The sequence below is a fragment of the Rhincodon typus genome, chromosome 4, assembly GCF_021869965.1.
Source record: "Rhincodon typus isolate 14 chromosome 4, sRhiTyp1.1, whole genome shotgun sequence".
Classification (NCBI taxonomy): Eukaryota; Metazoa; Chordata; class Chondrichthyes; order Orectolobiformes; family Rhincodontidae; genus Rhincodon; species Rhincodon typus.
This window is the reverse complement of record NC_063335.1, coordinates 984377-1007730: the sequence shown is the minus strand read 5'-3', so window position 1 is coordinate 1007730 and position 23354 is coordinate 984377. Positions and strand designations below refer to the sequence as shown.

General features: G+C 42.7%; 1 protein-coding gene across 1 annotated transcript in view; it reads right to left on the bottom strand.

Annotated features, from left to right (window-relative positions):
- LOC109916098 (fibrocystin-L-like) overlaps positions 1–22266 on the bottom strand; it is a 209492-nt gene extending 187226 nt beyond the window's left edge. Inside the window, exons 1-10 of the mRNA XM_048595603.1 lie at positions 22200–22266; positions 21767–21853; positions 21548–21692; positions 17062–17143; positions 16523–16580; positions 13276–13369; positions 12298–12357; positions 8784–8857; positions 8650–8692; positions 8008–8078 (exon numbers count right to left, since the gene is read on the bottom strand). Coding sequence (XP_048451560.1) covers positions 8008–8078; positions 8650–8692; positions 8784–8857; positions 12298–12357; positions 13276–13369; positions 16523–16580; positions 17062–17143; positions 21548–21692; positions 21767–21853; positions 22200–22266 — 781 coding nt within the window. The remainder of the gene's footprint in view (positions 1–8007; positions 8079–8649; positions 8693–8783; positions 8858–12297; positions 12358–13275; positions 13370–16522; positions 16581–17061; positions 17144–21547; positions 21693–21766; positions 21854–22199) is intronic.
- Positions 22267–23354: the final 1088 nt, after the last annotated feature.

Sequence of the window (23354 nt, the reverse complement as noted above, 5' to 3'; positions counted from 1 at the left end):
CCACTGCAAACCCAACTCCCCTACACCTGCTCCAAACCCGCCCCCCCTGCACCTACTCCAAACCTGACTCCCCTACACCTGCTCCAAACCCAACTCCCTTACCCCCACTGCAGACCCGACTCCCATACACCTGCTCCAAACCCGACTCCCCCTCACCCACTGCAAACCCAACTCCCCTACACCTGCTCCAAACCCGACTCCCCCCACCCACTGCAAACCCAACTCACCCACATCTGCTCCAAACCCAACTCCCCACTACCCACTGCAAACCCAACTCCCCTACACCTGCTCCAAACCCGACTCCCCCCTACCCACTGCAAACCCAACTCCCCTACACCTGCTCCAAACCCGACTCCCCTACACCTGCTCCAAACCCAACTCCCTTACCCCCACTGCAGACCCGACTCCCATACACCTGCTCCAAACCCGACTCCCCCTCACCCACTGCAAACCCAACTCCCCTACACCTGCTCCAAACCCGACTCCCCCCCACCCCCTGCAAACCCAACTCCCCTACACCTGCTCCAAACCCGACTCCCCCCCACCCACTGCAAACCCGACTCCCCTACACCTGCTCCAAACCCGACTCCCCCCCACCCACTGCAGACCCGACTCCCCTACACCTGCTCCAAACCCGACTCCGTTACCACCACTGCAGACCCGACTCCCCTCCACCCACTGCAGACCCGAATCCCCTCCACCCATACCAAATTCCAATCCCCTGCACCCGTTCCAGACCCAATTGCTCTGCACCCACTCCGAACCAAACTCCCCTGTCCCTGCTCCGGTCCTGACTGCCCTCCATCTGGTCTGGACCCGCCTGCCCCGTATCTGGCCTGTACCTGAATCCCTTTCACCTTCTCTCCAAAACAACCCCCGGACCCTCCCTAGTATCCAATTCCCCTTCCTCACACTTCGGACCTAAAATACCTTCACCACCTGAGATCTGACCTTCCTTTATCCCATGCAACCTGACCCCATCACTCACTCCAGACCTGATCTGCCAACTGACCACCCACACTGGGACCCTGCCCTCCTTGCCCTGCCAGTAGATCTGATCACCATTCACCCCACACCCCCAATCCGAACCCATACACCCTTGCCCCTGCCAGACTTGATTTATGTCCATCTGACCTTAACACTGCATCACTTACTTGGCCCCTTTGCGAATTGTACCCAGGCACCTAGGGGAGGTGATGGCCTAGTGGTATTATCGCTGGACTGTTAATCCAGAGACCCAGACAACATTCTGGGGACCTGGGTTCAAATCCCACCTCGGCAGATGGTGGAATTTGAATTCAATAAATATCTGGAATTAAGCATCTAATGATGACCATGAATCCATTGTTGATTGTAGGAAAAACCCATCAGGTTCACTAATGTCCTTTAGGGAAGGAAACTGCCATCCTTACCTGGTTTGGCCTACATGTGACTCCAGACCCACAGTAATGTGGTTGACTCTAAACAATTAGGGATGGGCAATAAATGCTGCCTGGCCAGTGATGCCCTCATCCTGTGAATGAATAAAGAAAAAAAACATACACCACCTGGCTGGCTATGTTGTACCCAGTTAACAACCTACTAACTTGACACCCCACCCTCTTGGGTCAAATTATGTTAATCTCCATATGACCTACAATGTTACCTACCTTATAACTACCTGTTCCCAAATGTCTTTATCTCTTTTTCATTCAACCACATACCACACCTGTTGACATTGTCTCTGCTTTATCACTAAATCAATGAGCAATGAAAGGAGTCGGGGATGTTGTAAAAAAGAGGAACACTATAAAGCAGTGTTCATGGATTCTGAGAGAATGCTTAAATCATGGGATGGATGAAATATTTGCACATTTGTATTTTCTTATGTACAGTTATGGATGTGGAATTGTTCCTCTCTTTGGAGCCCAGAGACTTGATTACCCAGAATAGATGCTTCAATTCAATTATCCTGATGGCACTTTTATGGCGCTTTAAGTTTTATTGGGACTTCTTTGAGCTAAAAAACGAAACATATACTTTCAACTAAAGTAGTATTTTTACAGCTTTGCTACAATACTATAGCAGATGAAGATAAATAAACCAAGTTAATGGGTTTTGCTAAACTTCTATCTCTGCTACCCTTTCAGAATCATCCCACATTGAGGCCTCCAGAGAATGGTTCTTGACTGTACTCTGACTCTAGCCCAGAGTTAGACCTGAGTCAGCAGAGAGAAGCTTGGTGGGATCACGAATAAAATGATGCTGCCAACAGCTGGCAAGGGGCAGGGTCACCTGAAACAGGAAGAGGTAGTTGGTGCAATGATTTTGATGCAAGTTTGAAGACCCACAGGAAAGATAAGAAAACAGTAAAAGACAATGTGAGCAGAGTCCCCTGAAAGTATCCAACCACTCTCTCCTCCACTTTCCCTCCATCCAGGTCAAAAATTCCACAACACCAGGCTATAGCCCCACAGCTTGAAGACACAAGCTTTCGGAGTCTCGCTCCTTCTTCAGGTGTCAGTGAGAGAGGTGGGATCAGATACAGAATTTATAAGCAAAAGATCAAAGGGCCCATAGAACTGATGCAAATGTATTGAATTAATCTAAGATGGCTGTTAAATCTTTAATTGGTTAGAAAGGATTAAAATGCAAATCACAGAATTTTTTTCAAGTCACTACACCGAGGTAACTAAACATTTTGTCAGTATATCAGAGGTGACATCTCAGGTCAGACAATACATTTTAGGTGTGAGGCCTTGTTTAGAATCTGGCAGTGTATTAATTTGGAGACAGACTGGTTTTATTCCCAAAGTAGGAATTTATAAAATGCCACATTGACTGTATACAAATCGTTACTTTTTGAACAAAATAGAATGTATCTGCAATCACAAATTCACCCCATAGATTTAAATGTGTTTGTGTGTGTGTGTGTGTGTGTGTTTGTGTGCGCACATGTGTCTGTGTGAGAGAGAGTCTGTGTCAGTGCAGGAGTCTGTGTGCATGTGTGAGAGTGTGTGAGAGTGTGTGTGTGTGTGTGTGTATTGTGGTGGGGTCACCTGCAGTGCAACATGACCCCAAGATCCTGGTTGAGGCCGTCCTCATGGGGACCGAGCTTGACTATCAGCCACTGCTCGGTGACTCTGTGTTGTTGTGTATCCCGAAGTCTGCCTTTACAACATTTACCTGAAGATCCGAGGCCGAATGTCCTTGACCGCTGAAGTGTTCCCCGACTGGGAGGGAACATCCCTGCCTGGCGATGGTTGCACAGTATCCATTCCTCTGTTGTCTTAGTGCCTGAATGGTTTTGCCAATATACCTTGCCTCGGGGTATTCTTGCCTGCAGCGAATGAGATAGACAATGCTGGCTGAGTCACATGAGTATCTGCGGTGCACATAGTGGGTGATGTTCCCACGTGCGATGGTAGTGTTCATGTCGATGATCTCACATGTCCGACAGAGGTTGCCATGACAAAGTTGGATAGTGTTGTGGTCGATGTTGTCCTGAAGGCTGGGTATTTTGCTGCGAACAATGGTCTGTTTAAAGTTTGGCGGTTGTTTGAAGGCGAAAAGTGCAGGCGTGGGGAAGATCTTGGCGAGGTATTCAATGTTATCGATAATGTGTTGAAGGCTGTGAAGAACATTGCGTAGTTTCTCCACTCCCAGGAAGTACTGGACGAGGAAGAGTTGCCCAACGAACGTATCCCATATCTGTCGTCTGAGGAGGTCATTACAGTTTCTCACTGCGGCATGTCAGAACTGGCGATCGATGAGTTGAGCATTATATCCCGTTCTTATGAGGGCATCCTTTAACACCAACAGACATGCGCGCGCGCGCGCACACACACACACACACACACACACACACACTCTCTCTCCCTCTTATACGCGTGCACACACACACACGTACACTAACACACTCTCTCTCCCTCTTATATGCGTGCACACACACGTATAAATCTATGGAGTGAATTTGCATTTGCAGAATTGTAATTGCAGATACATTCTATTTTGTTCAAAAGTACACAATTTGTATAGAGTCAATGTGGCATTTTATAAATTCTTACTTTGGAAATAAAACCAGTCTGACTTCAAATTAATAAACAGCCAGATTCTAAACAAGGTCTCACACCTAAAATGCATTGTCTGACCTGAGATATCACCTCTGATATACTGATAAAATGTTTAGTTATCTTGGTGCAGTGACTTGTAAGAAATTCTGCGATTTGCATTTTAATCCTTTCCAACCAATTAAAGATTTATCAGCCATCTTAGATTAGTTCAATACATTTGCATCAGTTCTATGACGCTTTGATCTTTTGCTTATAAATTCTATATCTGATGCCACCTCTCTCACTGACAGCTGAAGAAGGAGCGAGACTCCGAAAGATTGTGTCTTCAAATAAACCTGTTGGACATGTGCAGAGTGAGACACTGGTGGAGTTGCATGACCAGATCTGCCCTGATGGAATAGGGATGTGTCATCACCATTCTAAGACAAGGGTGTCTCCCAACCTCAAAGCACAGTTTGACAATGGGAATCCCAGAACAGCTGACTAGGGCTCATCATAACACATTGGTGCCAAAGGGTGGAATTTTCTACTTGCTTTAGCAACAAGGGCAATCGCACATATATTGGGAAAATACAGTAAAAATGGAAAAGTCAGATTCTTGATATGGAGAAAATAATTCTAATTTTTCACCTTAGAGTTTAAGCAGCGAGTTTAGAATCTGGTTAACGAGCAGTGACTACCTTATTTCCATTAATAGCTAATCCTGCTTCATTTCTAAGCAGCTCCCAATTCTCCCCTCCTTCCCTGAGAAACTAAATGCCTCACAGCGCCAGGGACCCAGGTTCAATTCCACCCTCGGGCGACTGTCTGTGTGGAGTTTGCACGTTCTCCCCGTGTCTGCATGGGTTTCCTCCGGGAGCTTCGGATTCCTCCTACAGACCAAAGATGGGCAAGTTAGATTGATTAGCCATGCTAAATTGCCCGATAGTGTCTGGGAATATGCAGGCTGGGTGGGCTAGCCATGGGTAATGCAAGGATAGGGTAGGTGGTGGGTCAGGGTGGCATGCTTTTCAGATGGTTGGTATGGACATGATGGACTGAATGGCCTGCTTCCACACTGCAGGGATTCTATTCAATGTAGATGCCATCAATTCCTGATGTTAAAATCAGAACAGTTACCTGGCAGCAGAAAAGACCACTTGTTGCCCCAGGCTTTCAGAAAGCTCTGTCTTCACCATACTGTGCCTGTATGCTCCATAAACACCATCTTCTTATACCCTCATCCAAACAACTGGGCATCATCAAACCATCAGCCTCACCATATCATCATGCTGCTTTCAGACCAATTTAAACACTCCTGCAGTTCCTCAAGACCCCACTTTGGAGCTCAGGGACACCTAAAACTTGTATACTTCTGTCACATTGCTTTGAATGCAGCGACTTACATACATCTTGTGCATCTACACAGTTTACATGTTACAGCTCATAGATCCTTCTTCACAGTCACTCACCGTGCACTTACTTGAAGGATCCTATCTTGCATTGCTTTTTAGCCCATGGGAAAGAGATGGAAAAATGTCATGATTTAGAGCACTGAACAGTCAAGAGGGTGACAAACTGTTGTATGCCATGGGGTATATCTGTGTCTTACCTACAGCATTTAGCCAATAACTTTCTCAGCAAACACACAGCATGTGCTTCAATCAAACACACACGTGTGAAAATGAAAGGTGACCAGTTCTTATTGGGGTAAAGTTGGAGGATCTGCCATCGTCAGTGAAGGTGCTCATCCAATTCTAGTTGACGAGATGGAAATAATCAGTCCTGTAGGTCAGGTGCAACCAGTCTGGAGATTACACTTTGGGTGCTGCTGAGACATTAGTCCTATGAGTGGGCTATTTTTTCTTGCAATGAGACAAAGGGAGGTAATGAAGGAGCACGAGAGGCAGTGTAGTATCTCCAGTGAGTGAATAGGAAGCCACTAAGGCAGGAAAGCCTGTCCCAAAGCCTGTCCATCATCTACAAGGCACAAGTCAGGAGGGTCATGGAATACTCCCCACTTGCCTGGATGGGCGCAGCCCCAACAATGCTCAAGAGGTTTGACACCATCCAAGACAAAGCTGCCCACTTGATTGGCATCACATTGACAAAAATATACTCCCTCCACCAGCAAAGGTCGGGATCAGAAATACGCACCATTTACAAGATGCACTGAAGAAATTGACAAAGGGTCCTTAGAGAGCCTCTTCCAAACCCTCAACCACTACCTTTTAGGAGAACAATGGCAGCAGTTAATCCATCTACAAATTACTCTCCAAGCTCCTCACCATCCTGAGTTGGGAATATATCATCGTTCTTTGAATATCACTGGTTCAAAATCCTGGAACTCCCTCCCTAATGGCATATCGAGTATACCTACAGCAGATGGACTGAAGTAGTTCACAATGGCAGATCACCATCACTTTCTCACATCAGCTAGGGACAGGCAACAAATACTGGTCCAGCCATGACACCCACGTCCCATGAATGACTGTTTGAAAGAAGTGTTAGTGGTTTGGGAAAATGAGGTGGTTAACAGCCATTTTGTAGCCATGGTACATAAAATGTTGAAACTTGTAGTCCATGAGCGTTGGTGAAAGGTGCACATGGAGCAGAATGGGAGCAAATCATTTAGGCCCATTTCCTCTATATTGCACATGTAATTTGGCACAGAGTCACAGAGATGTACAGCACGCAAACAAACCCTTTGGTCCAACTCATCCATGCTGACCAGATATCCTAAATTAATCTAGTCCCATTTGCCAGCATTTGGCCCATATCCCTCTAAACCCTCCCTATTCATATACCCATCCAGGTGCCTTTTAAATGTTGTAACTGTACCAGCCTCCACCACTTCTTCCGGCAGCTCATTCCATACATGCACCACCCTCTGCGTGAAAATGTTGTCCCTTAGTTCCCTTATAAATCTTTCCCCTCTCACCTTAAACCTATTCCCCCTAGTTTTGGACTCCCCTACCCTGGGGAAATTATCTGACTATTCACCCTATCCATGTTCCCTATGATTTTATAAATTTCTATAAGGTCACCCCTTAGCCTCCGACGCTCCAAGAAAAATAGCCCCAGCCTATTCAGCCTCTCTCTATAACTCAAACCCTCCAACGCTGGCAACATCCTTGTAAATCATTTTTGAACCTTTTCAAGTTTAACAACATATTTGTTATAACAAGAAGAACAGAATTGAACACAGTATTCCAAAAGCGGCCTAACCAATGTTCTATACAGCTGCAACATGACCTCCTGCAAAAATGCTATCTCATACTCCCAATTCCTCCACCTCTGCTGCATCTGCTCCCAGGATGAGGCGTTCCACCCCAGGACATCCCAGATATCCTCCTACTTTAGGGACCATAATTTCCCCTCCTCTGTTATTGAGGATGCCTTCAACAGCATCTCCTCCATTTCTGCCCTCATACCCCCTCCCCCCAACAACAATAAGGATAGAGTCCCTATAGTCCTCATGTACCACCCCACCAACCTCCGAATCTAACACAGCATCCTCCGACATTTGTGCCACCTACAATCAGACCCCACCAGCAAAAAGTTATTTCCCTCTTCATCCTGTCCACTTTCCACAGGGACTGTTCATTCCATGGCTCCCTTGTCAGCTTTACACTCCCCACCAATTTATCCACCACTCCCAGTACCTTTCCCTGCAACCACATGAGGTGCAACACATGCCCCTACACCTCTCCTTTCACCTCCATCTGAGGCCCCAAACAATCCTTCCAGATCAGTTTTTGTTTGTCAATACTCCTTTTAAATGCTAAGCGACATTTCACTAAGCTAAAAGCTTTATGTATAAACAAGCTGTTGTTGTTATGTTTGACAATAGTGAATCATGTCAATGACTGAGTGGTATGGAGACGGTGGGTGTGGATTGTCCATACAATGTGGCATCGTGTAGTAAGGTAAGGAATAACAACCAATTAACCCAAATAAACAGTGGTGTTCTTACCTGCATAGGTCTGGAACATGCTGAGTTTATTCAGGGAAGAAATAAAGTAAGTGTTTGGATTAGGTAAAGACCTGCATGAGAAAAGGACATCTATCAGATCTAAACAATACAGTGCTCCATAGTTTGTCAATTTTAAAACAGTTTTAACCTAATGTCTAATGTTATGAAATAAAGCAAATGCAGTGTAGTTTGGAATATATTGTTTGAAAAGTGAACATTCTTTAGATGCTTGAATAACATGAAACTGTAAATTGTATATAAGTACATAAAAAATATACCATCCCTGTATGTTTACCATCCTGGATGTATATTATATCTAACTAAAAAAGGCTGCTGGAAATCTAAAACAATTAGGGATAGGCAAGCTATTTCCCTGCCAGCTCTATGTTAAAAATGGAAAACCTTCGAAGTTTCTTCACAAGTTAAGATACCCATTGAAAATTAAATTCTATCCTTTGATGACAGTGATAATGTATATGGAGTGTATGAATAGCAAATAATAACTGGTGCTAGGCAATTTCTGCTATATGATATCTTACAGTGTATACACCCTAGTGCATCAACTCACAACACTTGTTGCTATATAATTACTACTGTAGAAAACTTACATTCATACCTTATTACTTTCACTCCATATCTTACCTTCCATGGCCATTGTCCAAAATAAAACTCACATTGTGGTGACCTGAAACAAACATTTATAAGATGATATACTGGACCAATTATTGCATTTAGAATATCACATAGATTACTAATCCAATAAATATGAAACTTACCAACATATGTTCCAGTCATTTTACAAGTCATCGTGCCACTGTCACTGTACACGTTATCAAGTTTCAAACCGTAGCTACAATTATAAAACAAAATCTTGCAGTTATTTAATAATTAATGAAATATTGCCAATACAGCTGTTTTGTACAATTCATTAGTTTAATTTAATGAGTGATTTTACAAAGGAAATCCTTTATTCATGGGCAGGGGTAAACCTTACAACATGTTGTACCCATGCTTCCAGAAAGCCTCTGCTAATGTTCCAGGTGAAATGCTGTCCATCAAACACAAAGGCCTGAATTTCACTAGAAGTTGCTAAGTGTCAATTTCAAGGGATTTCATGTAGGTTTTCTCTCCATGTATTCAGGCAACTTAGTCTTGTAATTCTCCACTGCTCACCTCTTTATGTATGTACCATGCCTCTAAGGAGCTGCTCTTGCGCTAGCTTGTGCTCACCAGTCTCAGAACTACTTGCCATTGCTGGGGCCACCTGGGATTTCTGCTATCAGTTTGCTAAAGTCCAGCTGTTCACCATGTGAAACAGTTCCAGGCAGGAATAGCCAAAATGCAATTTTGCTGTCTTTTAGACCCAGGTAGACAGAAAGCACAGATCAGGTTTCTATACTCCATAAGAATGATTATTCACAATAAATAGTTTCTAGATATGGTTAAAGAATCGTGAACTGTCAACATGTAACTCTATTTGTTAAAAATCTAATCCCCTTCTAAACCCTCCTCGTATACGCCCATACAGACACAGATACGAATAAAAACACAGGTTGTGGGTGAAGGAAGGGCTGGGTAGGCAGTTCAATGGTCCCTGTCAATAGGATTCACTAAGATGATTCTTGTGCTGATCAGATCTTTCTTCTCTGGATACTTTCATCTTGTTTGCAGGAGGCACAGAATGACAGGTTCCAATTTATAAAGATCTTTAACTTGTTCCTTAAAAATCACAGCTTTCAGCAACTGGAAAGTGGAAATGAATTGGTAATCTTCAGGCTTGAGATGCTTTTTTTCACTGCAAAGCAAAACTGGCCCCTTCTCCTCTAGAGGTCTGATTATTTCTGTCATAACATTCATACCCTCAAACTGTTTATTTACCTGGGAGCCAATCACATTGTTCTTGGCACGTCGAAAGCCTTTGCCATTGATAACTGGTCACTAGTCCATAGACCAATCAGCTACATGTTGCCAGCTGGAGATTCATTCCACCACACCCCTGGCTCTAGTCCATCTGCAAACTATGATTCCACTATTACTTGACCAAGCAGCTATGTGGACTGTACTTCCAGTCTACAACTGGTTACTTACTTTCAAAAAGTGCATTATTCCTTTAATAATGATTGGTTTTTAAAACACTTTTTTTCCCAATTTCAGTCCGCCGATGTAGAGGAGGCCACATCAGGAGCAGCGGATACAATAGAGCACATTGATGGATGTGCAGGTGAACCTCTGTCTGATGTGAAAGGTTTGTTTGGTGCCTTGGATGGAGATGAAGGGGGAGGTGTAGGGGCAGGTGTAGCACTTCCTGCGGTTGCAGGGAAAGGTTCTGGGGGTGGTGGGGCAAGTGGGGAGTGTGGAGCGGATGAGGGAGATGCAGAGTGAGCAATCCCTACGAAGGGCAAATAGGGGTGGGGAAGGAAAAATGTCCTTGGTAGTGGGGTCAGATTGCCGGTGGCAGAAGTAGCGGAGAATGATACATTGGGTACGGAGGTTGGTGGGGTGATATGTGAGGACAAGGGGAATTCTGTCTTTGTTTTTGTTTTTGTTTTTGTTGGAGGGAGTTGGTGTGAGGGCAAAGGTGTGGGAGACGCAAGAGATGCTTTTGAGGGCATTTTCAATCACTGGAGGAGGGAAGTTATGGTCCTTGAAATAGGAGGATATCTGGGATGTTCGGGAGTGGAACACCCCATCCTGGGAGCAGATGCGGTAGAGGCAGAGGAATTGGGAGTAGGGGATCACATTCTTGCAGGAATGTGGCTGAGAGGAGGTCTAGTCTAGGTAGCTGTGGGAATTGGTGGGCTTGAAATAGATATCAGTTTCCAGGTGGTCAACACAGAAGGAGACAGAGAGGCCCAGGAAAGAGAGGGTGGTATCAGAGATGGTCCAGGTGAATTTCAAGCTGGGGTGAAAAGTATTAGTAAAGTTGATGAACTGTTCAAGCTCCTTGTGGGAGCACAAGGCAGTGCCAATACCGTCACCGATGTAGTGGAGGAAGAGGTGGGGGATAGTGCCAACGTAGCAGTGGAAGGATACGTAGAATAGACAGAATCATTTCTGAAAAAGGGTCCCGACCCGAAATGTCAACTTTCCTGCTCTTCTGATGCTGCCTGGCCTGCTGTGTTCCTCCAGCTCCACACTGTGTTATCTCTGACTCCAGCATCAACAGTTCTTGCTATCTCAGTGTATTCTATTACACTTTGTTGACACAAGGCTGAGAGCTATCATTAAAGGATTTGTCCTGCATGACTGATATCACAGTGGAGTGCCTGTTAAGTGAATAGTTTGCTTGACAGCTCTATGTAGCAATAGAATAAAAATGTTTTGTTCTCACAAGGAAAGGGATTAAGCACTTAAATGAAATGTTTGTTTTCAAAGGTGATTAGTTGAAAAAATGTCAATGTATTGAATGGTTTTGTTATCAATAAATGTGTTCATTTAATTAGACATCAATATCAAAAGACATAATTTTTTTTCATGTCAGCATGTCTCTTTTGGACTGCGCATGCTGGATACGGAGATAAGGGCAAAGGAAGATAATTTGGCATTGATGTAACATGGGGAGTGTTTAGAATGAGGGCCCATGAACGGTGTGGGCTGTTTTTGGTTTAAACACGTTTTAATAACTTCAACACAGTGTCACAGCACCGAGGCAGACCTTCTACACAGCTGCCTTTACTCCCAGAAGTGTGTGTGTGTCCACAAACTCATGCCAGGTTGTCCAGCCCAACTCCTAGGGAATTCCACCACCTGGGATGAAAAGCTACGCTTTCAGGGCACTTTTTCCCAGACTGGCATGGAGAGCTGGAAAGGGTCCTGCAAACTTTTCCGGTAGAACTTGGAGTATAGATAAAAAATTGAGGGTGTTACTGAGTTTAATGTTGAAATGCAAAACAAACGAATGTGAGCCAAGTTGATTGCAATGACAAATGGGTATGATGTTACATAGGTTGTAAATTCAAAATCATTCATTTATGCTGCTGACTAAAGCAAATTATTGCCTTTTGGCTGAAAGCTGAAAAATAACAGAAGACGGATATGATACAGACAGACAGAATATTGAATAGAGTGCCTTTGGGAGAACAGTATTGTATATAACAACAATAATACATGTACAGAAACTCAGACTAGTGACGTTTGCACTAAACAAAAATGGGTATTAAAACTAAGGAGGAAAGTCAGGAATTACAGGAATGATTACACTTTAGTATCAGATTGGATGAGTGAATTAAAACATGCTAAATGTAACTCGCTCATCTATAATAATTTTGCAATCCGTGTTACAAAACTCACAACATATCTGACTCAGGGTGAAGGAGCTCACAAAGCATTCCTCCAGCATAGACTCTGCAGCTGAAAAAACACATCACAAACTCTGTTATTTGCAATTTCTGCTTGTCAGTTTACTTATCAAGGCTTTTCATTCTAGTTATTAAAGGACCACATTTTGAAAAACACAGGTAAATGATCTTTAACTGTCACAGTCATGCTAACCTACAAAAACCACTAGATTCCATATCCTAAAAGTCTGCAGTTAAGATTCTAAACAGAAAGTTCTTGGAAAAGCATTAATTTACTGTTCACCCTTTGATGAGCTAAAAAAAAACAATTCCTTATTGAGCTAGATTTGGTTTTTCTGACTAAATATTTTAGCTTTAGAATTCTCAAGGACATGAACATCCCAAATGTAAATGCAGACTGTTATATTGTGATAATCAAGGCAGAATACTGGAAGTTAGAACTAAAATAGAAAGTGCTAGAGAAACTCAGCAGGTCTGACAGCATCTGAAGTGAGAGAATATTAATAACATTTCGGGTCTGATAGGACTCTTCTTCAGAACTGTGGTATTGCTGTTTTTGGGACTTTGCTGAGCATAAATTGACAGCTGGTTTTCCTATTTTACAAAAGGGCCTATGCTTCACTAAGTATGTAACTGGCTAGAAAGTGCTCTGAGATGGCTGTCCAAGTGTTTCCTTCCTTTTTGCAATCTCTACAAACTCTGCAACCTATAATCTTATTAGTTGAAAAGTTCCAGGACTTCAACACAGCCAAGATGAAGGTCAAAAAGTTTAAAAGGCAAATCATCATAATTTATTTAAATACAGTTCTTTGGCTGAGCTACGCCCAAAACCTAGTTCAGGAGGTTGATTTCATACAAAAGACAATATGGGGAAAACATTAAACCAATGATTTATTTGAGTCTGATCCAAACTGCATTGTGTATACAGCAGGGCTGTGACTACACACTTTACTCAAAGGTATATTTTTACCTCAAAATCCTGGTTCTTCTGAGAGTAGAGTCGACTGGCTTGTTGCTGCCATAGATATCAGTAAAAATATCTCCAGATATGTTAATGAGTTGACCTAACAGCCAAGAGAAAATTGGAATGAATGAAGGAAATATAAAAGTGAGCCCTGGTACACGGAACTTTTCACAACATTAACACAGGGACTATTTTCAAATTTGTGGGTTCAAGCCCCAATTTAGAGGCTGTGAGCTCCTAAATAGACTGGGACCAAAATAATGGCATCTTTTAGATGAGATGGTACATTGAGATTTTATCTGATCCCTCATAGATATGAAAATATCCCATGGCCACTGGTGAAGAACGAATTGGGTGGGCATGGAAAATGAGCCATTTGTGGTGACAGAGAAGCTGCAAAAGTTGGAAGATGCTGCATGATGCACAATGATTCTCTCCTTCAATTTGTCAGTAGGATAAACAGCAGTGAAGGAACAAACAAAAATACTCTGTAAGACAACAAACAGATCAGTAAAGGACTGAAATAAAATGACACAGAACCAGAGGGAATGAAAGGGTGTTATGGAAGATGGTAACAGAGATAGAAATGTAAATGGGAAGAACAGCTGAGGTGTGGTGTATAGAGGGACACCTGAGGTGAGGTGTATGGAGGGACAGCTGAGGTGTGGTGTTTGGAGGGACAGCTGAGGTGTGGTGTATACAGGGACAGCTGAGGTGAGGTGTATGGAGGTACAGCTGAGGTGTGGTGTTTGGAGGGACAGCTGAGGTGTGGTGTTTGGAGGGACAGCTGAGGTGAGGTGCTACTGAAACCATTGGATCACAATTCCCATGATGAGGGAGCTGCATTGTGGAGGAGTTTATTGACATTGCAGTGTTTCTTCAGCAAGCAATCGCAGAGGTTCTGTTTTGATGGCTCTTCAAGCTGCTGAACTGCGAAAAGTGGAGCCAGAAGTCATAAGAAACCTGAAGAGGCGTAGGTCCCAACAGTACATCCTGATACGCTCCCTGTTTTAATTTTAATGAATATCCGTGACACTTGCCAGATGGTTAAGATTCTAAACTGGCAAAGACTGACTCTACACCCTCCACCAGCTCAGGTACTGACATCTCAGTGGGTATTTTAGCTAGATTAGAGTCAGGAGCTGTGAGTCCTGAGAAAGAAACACCCCAGGTCACTGGCATTTGTAGGACTGCAGGATACCTGGCATCTGCTCAGTTTCAGGCAGGAGGGGAATTCCTGGTGTTGGCCATTCAAGACTTCATTGACAAGCACAAGCAGACATATGGGTCAGCAACTATTCATTTCACCCTTTTGTCCGTGGAAGCTTAATGGATAGGGATGAGTGTCTTCAGTGCCTTTAAGGCTTGCTGGACAGCTACACATAGACTATAGTGAAACATTTAACTTTTTACCTATACAATGAATCCACAGACAGATGTCATCCATGCTACCCAATATGCCCTCAAAAGATTTCTTCTTTCTTTCCCTCTCACTACATCTCAGAGTAGTTCTGTGTTCCACAACTGGGTTTGGAGGGACACCACCTGACAGCGGAGTCTGTTGGCCTTGGAGCGTTGGTCAGGTACCCTCTTTGGCAAAAATTCCCACAGGACTGAGGGTGGCAGACGAGGTGCAGGTGGAAGACATAGCTATTTCTGGAGTGTTCTGAGAGGAGACTTTGAGGGGCCTGGGTGTGATTCCTCCTTGACAGGATCCTTCCTGATACTCCCCCATCTCCTTGTGAGGAAGAGCACCTGGCAAGTTAAGGTTCTCCATCCCCTGCTATTGGTTCTGGGGACAACTGGCTCGGGCCATTAAGTCCTTTGGACTGGTGGATCCATCTCTCCCTGGCAGCCCCGTCACTGGAAGCAGCCAGACAAGTGCATTCTTGAGGCAGCAGGGTTGCTGTGGCATTGCTGCATTCCTGCAGTCATTGCACTATGGTGGCCATTTCCCTCCACAAACCTGCCTGCTCCCCTACGTGACTGCAACCTTTGCAACCAGGCACCTTCTCTGCTAGATGCACAGACATTGCTATTGCATCACAGGCATCAGTCAGGTCCAGCCAGTAGCCTGCTTTAAATGGTCAGCAGGATCTGAATTGAAGAGTTGGACTGCACACAGGAGGCTAATGCCCAATGGTCGCAAGGAAGATTGACCTTGCAAGTGTATTTCACCTTCAGTGTCTGGGTGTGGGTCTACTCAGTTGCTCTTTGAAGGGCTCCACATGGCTGTGACCTGCAGACCCCTCCATCATAGACTGTCTGGACTGACCATAGCCAATGCCTTCAGTGATTTAACTGGACAGCCCCGAACAATGAGTGACCAGACCCTTGACTGAGATTCATGCAACTCCTTGACTGTATTCCCATGACCCCCTGGATTGGCTGACTGTAACCCATTCTCTACACTGGAAAGGTACAGACCCACTCTGTGTGCCCTGACCAGAGCCTGGTTGTGCTCAAACCCCTAGACTGATATATCAGTGTCTGTCCTTCACTCTCTGCGCCAGGGTGCCTTGGCTGACAGATGCCTCCCACGAAATCAGTGAGGACTACTCCCCTAAGATTTTGAAATGGTAAGCAAATAAAGAGTTGTCAATAATGAGAAGGATCTGCTGGTGTGAAATGAAATGGTAAACCTTATTTAAAAGGAAAATTGGCTGCTTTGCTGAACCTCAACTGCATAACTCTTACTCAGATCCTGAACCATATGTGTTTGTCAATCAGTCTGTAAGTTTCATGGAAGTATCAAAATTGATCAGTCCTAGTATTCCCATTCCATTTACACAGGAAGGTGAAAAAGATATGTAAGTATTATATGGGGTATTTGGAAAAGTTTTTCTCTCCAACACAGTGTGGATGACTTATACAATTAATTAGAATGATAAAGTGGTTATGGCATAAATGGTGCTGTTTTGGCCCATCACATTTGTGATGCTCTGCTGTAGGAACAATTCATCAGTGCTATCCCACTGTACTTTTCTCATAGACATGAAGATTTCCTTTCCTTTTCAGAAAATGATCCCAATCCCTTTTGAATGTCTCAATTGAATATGCCTCCAGCACACTCTCGGGCAAAGCACTACACATCCTAACCACTCACTGCATAAAAAGTTTTTCCTCATGGCACTATTGCATTCTTTCCCAATCACTTAACTCTGTGCCCTCTGGTTCTTGATCCTTTGATGAAGAAGAACAGTTACTTCCTATTAATTCTATAAAAATGTAGGAACACAATTCCAGTGCAAACCTGGTAATCCAGACGATGGTGAAATCTTCTCAATGGTTGGCGTATAATGGTCTTCTGACTGTTAAAAGATAAGTCAAAAATTAAATACTGGCAATATCATGGTTTTGACATTGATTTGGAAGGTGGATTTTTGTAGCCCCTCTAGTTAATTTTGTGTTGAACAGTACAGGGAAGAATTGTATATGATCGGAATGAAAATTGAGTAGATCTATAAATAGGAGAACAAATTATTCCTTCAGATCACAACTAAAACAGCAAGAGTGAAACATGTAATCTCTACGTAAACAAAATGGAACACTAAGCTGATGTCTACTGATGAACAGTACGCTTTTCCGAAATGGGGAGCCAACAGTGGCTACAGCTAAAGCTTCAAATTCTAATTTTATTTTACATATTAATATCATTGTTTGTTTCTTATTTGGTTGATGCCTTGGATTATATTTATCAATAAAGGACATTATAGTAGCTGCACACTAAAGGCCAGGTCAGTGAGTACTCCATTATCTTGTAAACAATGTGAGTAAACGTGTTGCACTTACTTTAAAGATTAGCATCTTGATGGAATTAATTGGAACCCCATCTACACTCACTACAACCTGATAGCTGTCCTTTGGTAGTGGTCTTTAAAAAAAGGAAAAACATGCATGAAAACCAAGGGAACACATTTTAACACTACTTTTAATAAAACATCAGCAAAGTTATCACCATTGTTGCAGCCAGTCCCTGGGTAGAGGCTCCACTATTTGGTATGATTTCAGACTGGATACCATAGATCATTAAGACCCAATGAGGATGAACTGGCTCCCTTTCTTTCTTCACCTATGCTCTCCCTTGGTCTCAAGAACTTTAATTTAAGAAAAGGAAAGGAAATATGTGCAACATGCCTCAATAACTACTGTCTAGTGGCTCTGACCTTCCTAATCATGAAGTGCTTCGAGAGGCTGGTCACGGCCCACATCAACTCCAGTCTCCCAGCCTGCCTTGATACCCTGCAATTTGCCTACTGACATAACAGATCCACAGTGGACACCATTTCCCTAGACCAGCACTCATTCCTTGAACATCTGGATAACAAGGACACCTACATCAGGCTCCTACTCATCGACTATGGCTCTGCCTTCAACACTATAATCCCTACCAGACTAATCTCAAAACTCTGAGACCTTGGTCTTGGCTCCATCCTCTGCAACTGGATCCTCAGCTTCCTGACTCACAGACTGCAATCAGTGAAGACAGACAACTGCATCTCTTCCATGATAAACCTAAACACTGATGCCCATCAAGAATGTGTTCTCAGCCCCCTACTGTACTCCCTGTACATCCATGACTGTGTAGTCAAATTCCAAATGAACGCCATCTACAAGTTCGCTGATGACACCACCTTAGTGGGACAGATATCAAACGACGAGTCAAAATACAGAAAGGAGATAGAGGGCTTGGTGTGTGGTGCAATGATAACAATGTCTTTCTCAATGTTGGCAAAATAAAAGAACTAATCATCGACTTCAGGAATAAATGAGGAGGACACTATCTACATCAACGGAACTAAGGTGGGGAGGGTCAACAGATTAAGTTCCTAGGAGTGATGATAACCAACAATCTGTCCTGAATCTCCCACGTAGATGCGATGGTCAAGAAGACACAACAACGCCTCTTCTTCCTCAGGCGGCTTAGGAAATTCGGCACATCCATAAGGACCTTCATCAACTTCTACAACTGCACCATAGAAAACATTCTATCCAGGTGCATAACAGCCTGGTACAGCAATTGCTCTGCCCCGGACCATAAGAAACTACAGAAGGTGGTGTGCACAGCCCAGACCATCACAGAAGCCAATCTTCCATCCACGGACTCTATTTACATGGCTTGCTGCTGCAGAAAGGCTGCCAACATCATCAAAGACCCCTCCCACCCCAGCAAAGCTATGTTCCAACCTCTTCCAGCAGGTTGAAGATACAGAAGCTGGAACACATGCTCCAACAGGTTCAAGAATGCTTCTTTCCTGCTGTTATTAGACTGCTGAATGCACCTCTCTAACTTCAAATAATGTGGATCTTGCGAATGTTGATCTTGCTTTGTGCGTTTCCTGTGCAGCTGTAACCTTGTATGCTTCACTCTGTCTAAGCACCCTATGATCTGTATGTCCTTGTTTGCTAATATCTGCCTGTACTACTCACAAAGTAAAGCTTTTCACTGTAGTTAGGTACATGTGACTACAATAAATCAAATCAAATCAAATTCATGATCCCTTCAGCTTTCTTCCAGACCGAAGGAATTTCGGTTTGAAAGGGAGCCAATTTAATCCGACTTTCCTGAGTTAATAAAAAGGGAGTTATGAAACATGAAAATAATGGGTCATCTCTTCCATTTTAGTATTTCTGGTTGAAGTTTCCCGATTCTGACCAGGAGTGACATTCCAGAATTCCTCACCAGTCACTGAATATACATCACGTAACCCTTTGGTTACATCAATTTCTTTAAAAAAAAAATCACGTCACAGTTGAAAGTTAGTATGTCCCTAGGTGCTTCAGGTTATAATACATGGTCATGGTACTTCCCGTTTCCCATCCCCAACTGCATGAGGAATGAAATTAGATTTATTCCCATTTCTTTACAAAAGGCGTACAATCGATATAAAACTACAGGCGCATGCATTCACATATTCATGCCTCTACCCTTAGTCAATTACATCCCTTCATTTTGAAACAGCTTTCTCTGGGTCTGCACAGAACATTTAAATCGTATTTGATTTTTCAGCAATGTGGGTGATTTTTAAGAGTTTACAACTGAAGGAATAATCTCCAATTATAACAAGGTGGTGTTCTGGATCTCAAACTGCTCCATAAAGATCACAATCATTATGGACTGTGTCTCTCTGAAACGTTTCAGGCATATGACGTGTTTGTGAGCCAGCAATAAACCAAAGGTTTTCTTCTTACTGATGCTTATTCAGTTTTTTTGGAGAAGTACCTGATGACTCTCTCTGTTCCAGATTTATTATCAGGAAGGAGAGTAATTTCTATCCTGATGTCACTCACGTTTATGGTTGATTTAAAGGCTTGGATAAAATTCAAGCTTCAAGCACAGTCTCAGTTTTGCAAGTCATTTGTCATTTCTCAGTCCATATTATATTTACTTTTTTTCTGCAGTTGGTCTCTCAGCGGCACAGATAAGGTGTTGAAGTTTGAGATGAGCTTTCAGTGGCACCTGCACGTCCCCAAGAACCTTATATATTTCCAGTTTGTTGTGGGCATGTGGATCTGGGCTACTGCTTGTATGTTTACAGCCCTATCCTTGGCCCATTCCAAGTCCTATATAAATCACTTGGACCTTAGCAAACTCACTCCTTGTGAGATTGACCACTACATCAGCTGACTGTATTTTCTGGAGTTGCTATAAGTGCATTCCCCAACTGTGACTGTACACTCGGAAGTTGTTTAGATACACTACATAATTAGATCAGACTGCCACTATTTGAAAATCAGAATTTGAAAGATGGTTTGGGATGAATGGCATGACTCAACACTGGTATAACCCATCTAGAGCTGCGAAGCTGAAGAGTTCCTTCACACAGGCTGTCAAGGGAACCTGCCAGCACCCCTGAATGCTCAGGCAACTTTACAGGCTTATGGAGTGATTCTCAGAACTCTGTTATATTGTCTAACATGGAAACTTCCTTAAAAAAAATACCGTGGTCGCTGGGAATATGAAATAGAAACAAAGTGTTGGAGAAACTCAGCAGGCCTGATAGCAAACATGGAAAGAGAAACAGAGTTAACATTTCGAATCTAGTATGACTCTCCTTTGGATTTTTTATGCTGTAGACAGAAGGAGAGAAGGAGTAAGTGAAACAGATTGTGAAGGTACCAGAACAAAAGACAAAAGCAGTGATAATGGTCATAAAGGAGAAATAGATATGTGAAATAGATATAAATGTTAAGTGTGAAAAGGAGAAAATGGGTCCACTCTGCTGACAGCAAAGTCAACAAGACACAGCTGAAGGATGGTGGGCACATGAGAAAAATGGAGTATGGAGGTTGTACTCTGAACTCCCTATTGAGCGCTAGAGACTGTAAGCATCTAAGCAGAAAACTAAGTGTTGTTCCACATGGGGAAATGTGAAAAGAAATATGCAACACACAGATTAAGTGAGCCCAAAGGAAAAAGATAATCATTTAAAAAAATACACAAGTCAGGTCTGAGTCATTTGTGAAGGGTAGATAGCATGCTGTTGTGACCATTATGGTGGATGTGACTGATACCATTGACACTGGCTGTCCAACCCATGATTTTGTGATGCTTAGCTTTGTAAGCTGATGGAAATTCTTTTGTCTTGGTCTTTATGACAATTGCAGGATAAAAGATTCAGAGTAGATAGACCTTCACCTTTCTTTACCTGTAGTGCAAGGGGACTTACTGTGACCTTCACAGTACACACGAGTCCCCACACTAGAATGTTATGCCACCAGCACACACAGACCAGGTTTGAAGCTGATTTTTAATCTCCATTTTTTGTATATCCCTGGAAGGTTAAAACACAAACATGTCTGCAGGAGATGACACCCAGTGAGAGGGATTTGGGCAGTCAAACTATTGTTATCACTTCCATTTTAGACATTATGTTTCAGGTTTCTCTGACTCTGTACTGATGTGACATTATAGAATTTCTCTACAGAAAGCCACAGAATTTGCACTAGCAATCATCCATTGATTGTAACTCTTTTTAAAAATAAGTGCAGGTTGTAATGGAAAATTCAGTGTGTCCTTAGATGATCTCAGTTTATGATCAATGGTCATGACACCAGGAAAGGAAAGCAACATTTAAAATTCCTGTTTGATTGATTGGGTGTCTAAGGGATAGACAGTAAATACTGACATTGCCAGTGATGCCCAGATCCCATGAATTAAAGTCAATCCTACCTATCTTGCTATTTTTTAACAAGGTAATGAGTTATCTAACCTTTAGTAATCCAATTCCTTATGAACTGCAGTATGATCCTGCATAGAGAGTTTGAAGGTATCTACCTGGTGTAGCAAATAATCTGTGTGTCATGGCTGAAATCTTTCTCTACATCGCAGGGGATGGACCTGGATTCCGAAAGGAGTTGCACCTTGTTGCCTAGTTGTCCATTTCCTCCTGTGTAATCAAATGGCCTTTCTCCCAAAAAACCTGTGTAGACAGCCGAAATATATTAGAAGTAGCAAGACAGAGGATCATCGAGCAGGTAGAGGAATCTTCCTTACCTTGTCCTTTAATTGTCAGCCTGGTTGCTCCGTTGATGCTGCCGTGGTAAGGAGTGATATCCAAAACAATGGGAGCACTTTGTGAAACTAGGAAATAAATAAATACATAAATTTTATGGGAATCCACCTATCAACAATTAAACAAACAAGTAACTAGACGGGAAGTTAATGTAGGTGGATACTACAGAAGCAGAGAGATAGTAGTCAGACTGACAGGTCGATAGTTATTGAAGAGAGAGTAGCTAGATTGATGGATCACTAGTACTAACTGTCACTTAAATTTGTTCAAATTCAGATTTAGTTCGAATTCAGATTTAATATTTTGATAAAATGCAGGTTAACAAAAATGATTTAGAAAACCAGCAATCCACTTGCTAAACATAGGCAGTGATTTGTGCTAACATTTGGCTGTTTTGAGCTGATCTGCAATTACCTGCATTGGTCAGTGACCAGAGACTCAGAACAATGGCCACGCCCCATTGCACTGACTGGCCCTTCATGTTATCCCACAGCTCCTGTTCCTCCCTTGGTATCTGTCTGTTGGGAGGAGAAAGAGTACATCAGGCTACGTGCTCACAGATTACACACAACACTGTCTTTGAATTATTGCCTCCTTCTACTTTATCTCAAACATTTCCCCATTTGCTATCCCCTTTTTCCCAAAAGCCTTGCACTTTCTATTAACCTGTTAAACCTCCAGAACTAATCAAACATCATCAACCTGAAATGTTAAACCTGTTTCTTTCTTTAGATATTGACAGATCTGCTGCATATTTTCTGTTATTTTATCATTCCAGAGCTGGATGGCTTTAAATTATTAGTGTAATAAGTAGTTTTTAATTGAAGGGTCACATAAAAATAATTTCTTGTGTTTGTTCTGAATTTGTTAAAGAAAAACTCATATGTTACAATGCAACACAAAAGATTTTTGAGGAAGATTATAGGTCATGGACTAAAAGGGACTGGGCAATGTGGATTTGAATTCAGCTAAGGCATAGAAAACTAGAAATAATTGTTAATGGGTATTTTTCGGGCTGAAAGAAAGCTTGTAGTGGAATTCCCCAGGGTCGATATTGGAATCCTTGCTTTTCCTAATTTCTATAAATGATCTAGGTCTTGGCCTGCAGGGAACAATTTCAACATGTGTGGATGACACAAAACTTGGAAGAATTGTAAACTGTGAGGAGGACAGTGACATTGACACATCGGTAGATTGGGTGGATGGGTGACAGATGAAGTTCAATGCAGAAATGTGTGAGGTGACATGTTTTGGTACAAGGAACATGGAGAGACAGTACAAAATAAAGGCTACCTTTCTAAAATTTGCATAGGAGCAAAAAGACCTGAGTATATACACACACAAACAATAAAAGGTGGCAGGATGGTAAAGAGAACTGTTAAAACAAGCATGTAATATTTTAGGCTGAATTATTAGGGGCATAGATTACAAAGCAGGGAGGTTATGCTAAAATTAAGTAGACCATTGGTTAGACCTCACCTGGAGTATTATGTACAGGGGAAGCTAGAGAGGAGATTGCAGGGCCTTTGGCTTTGATCTTTATGTCGTCATTGTCTACAGGAATAGTGC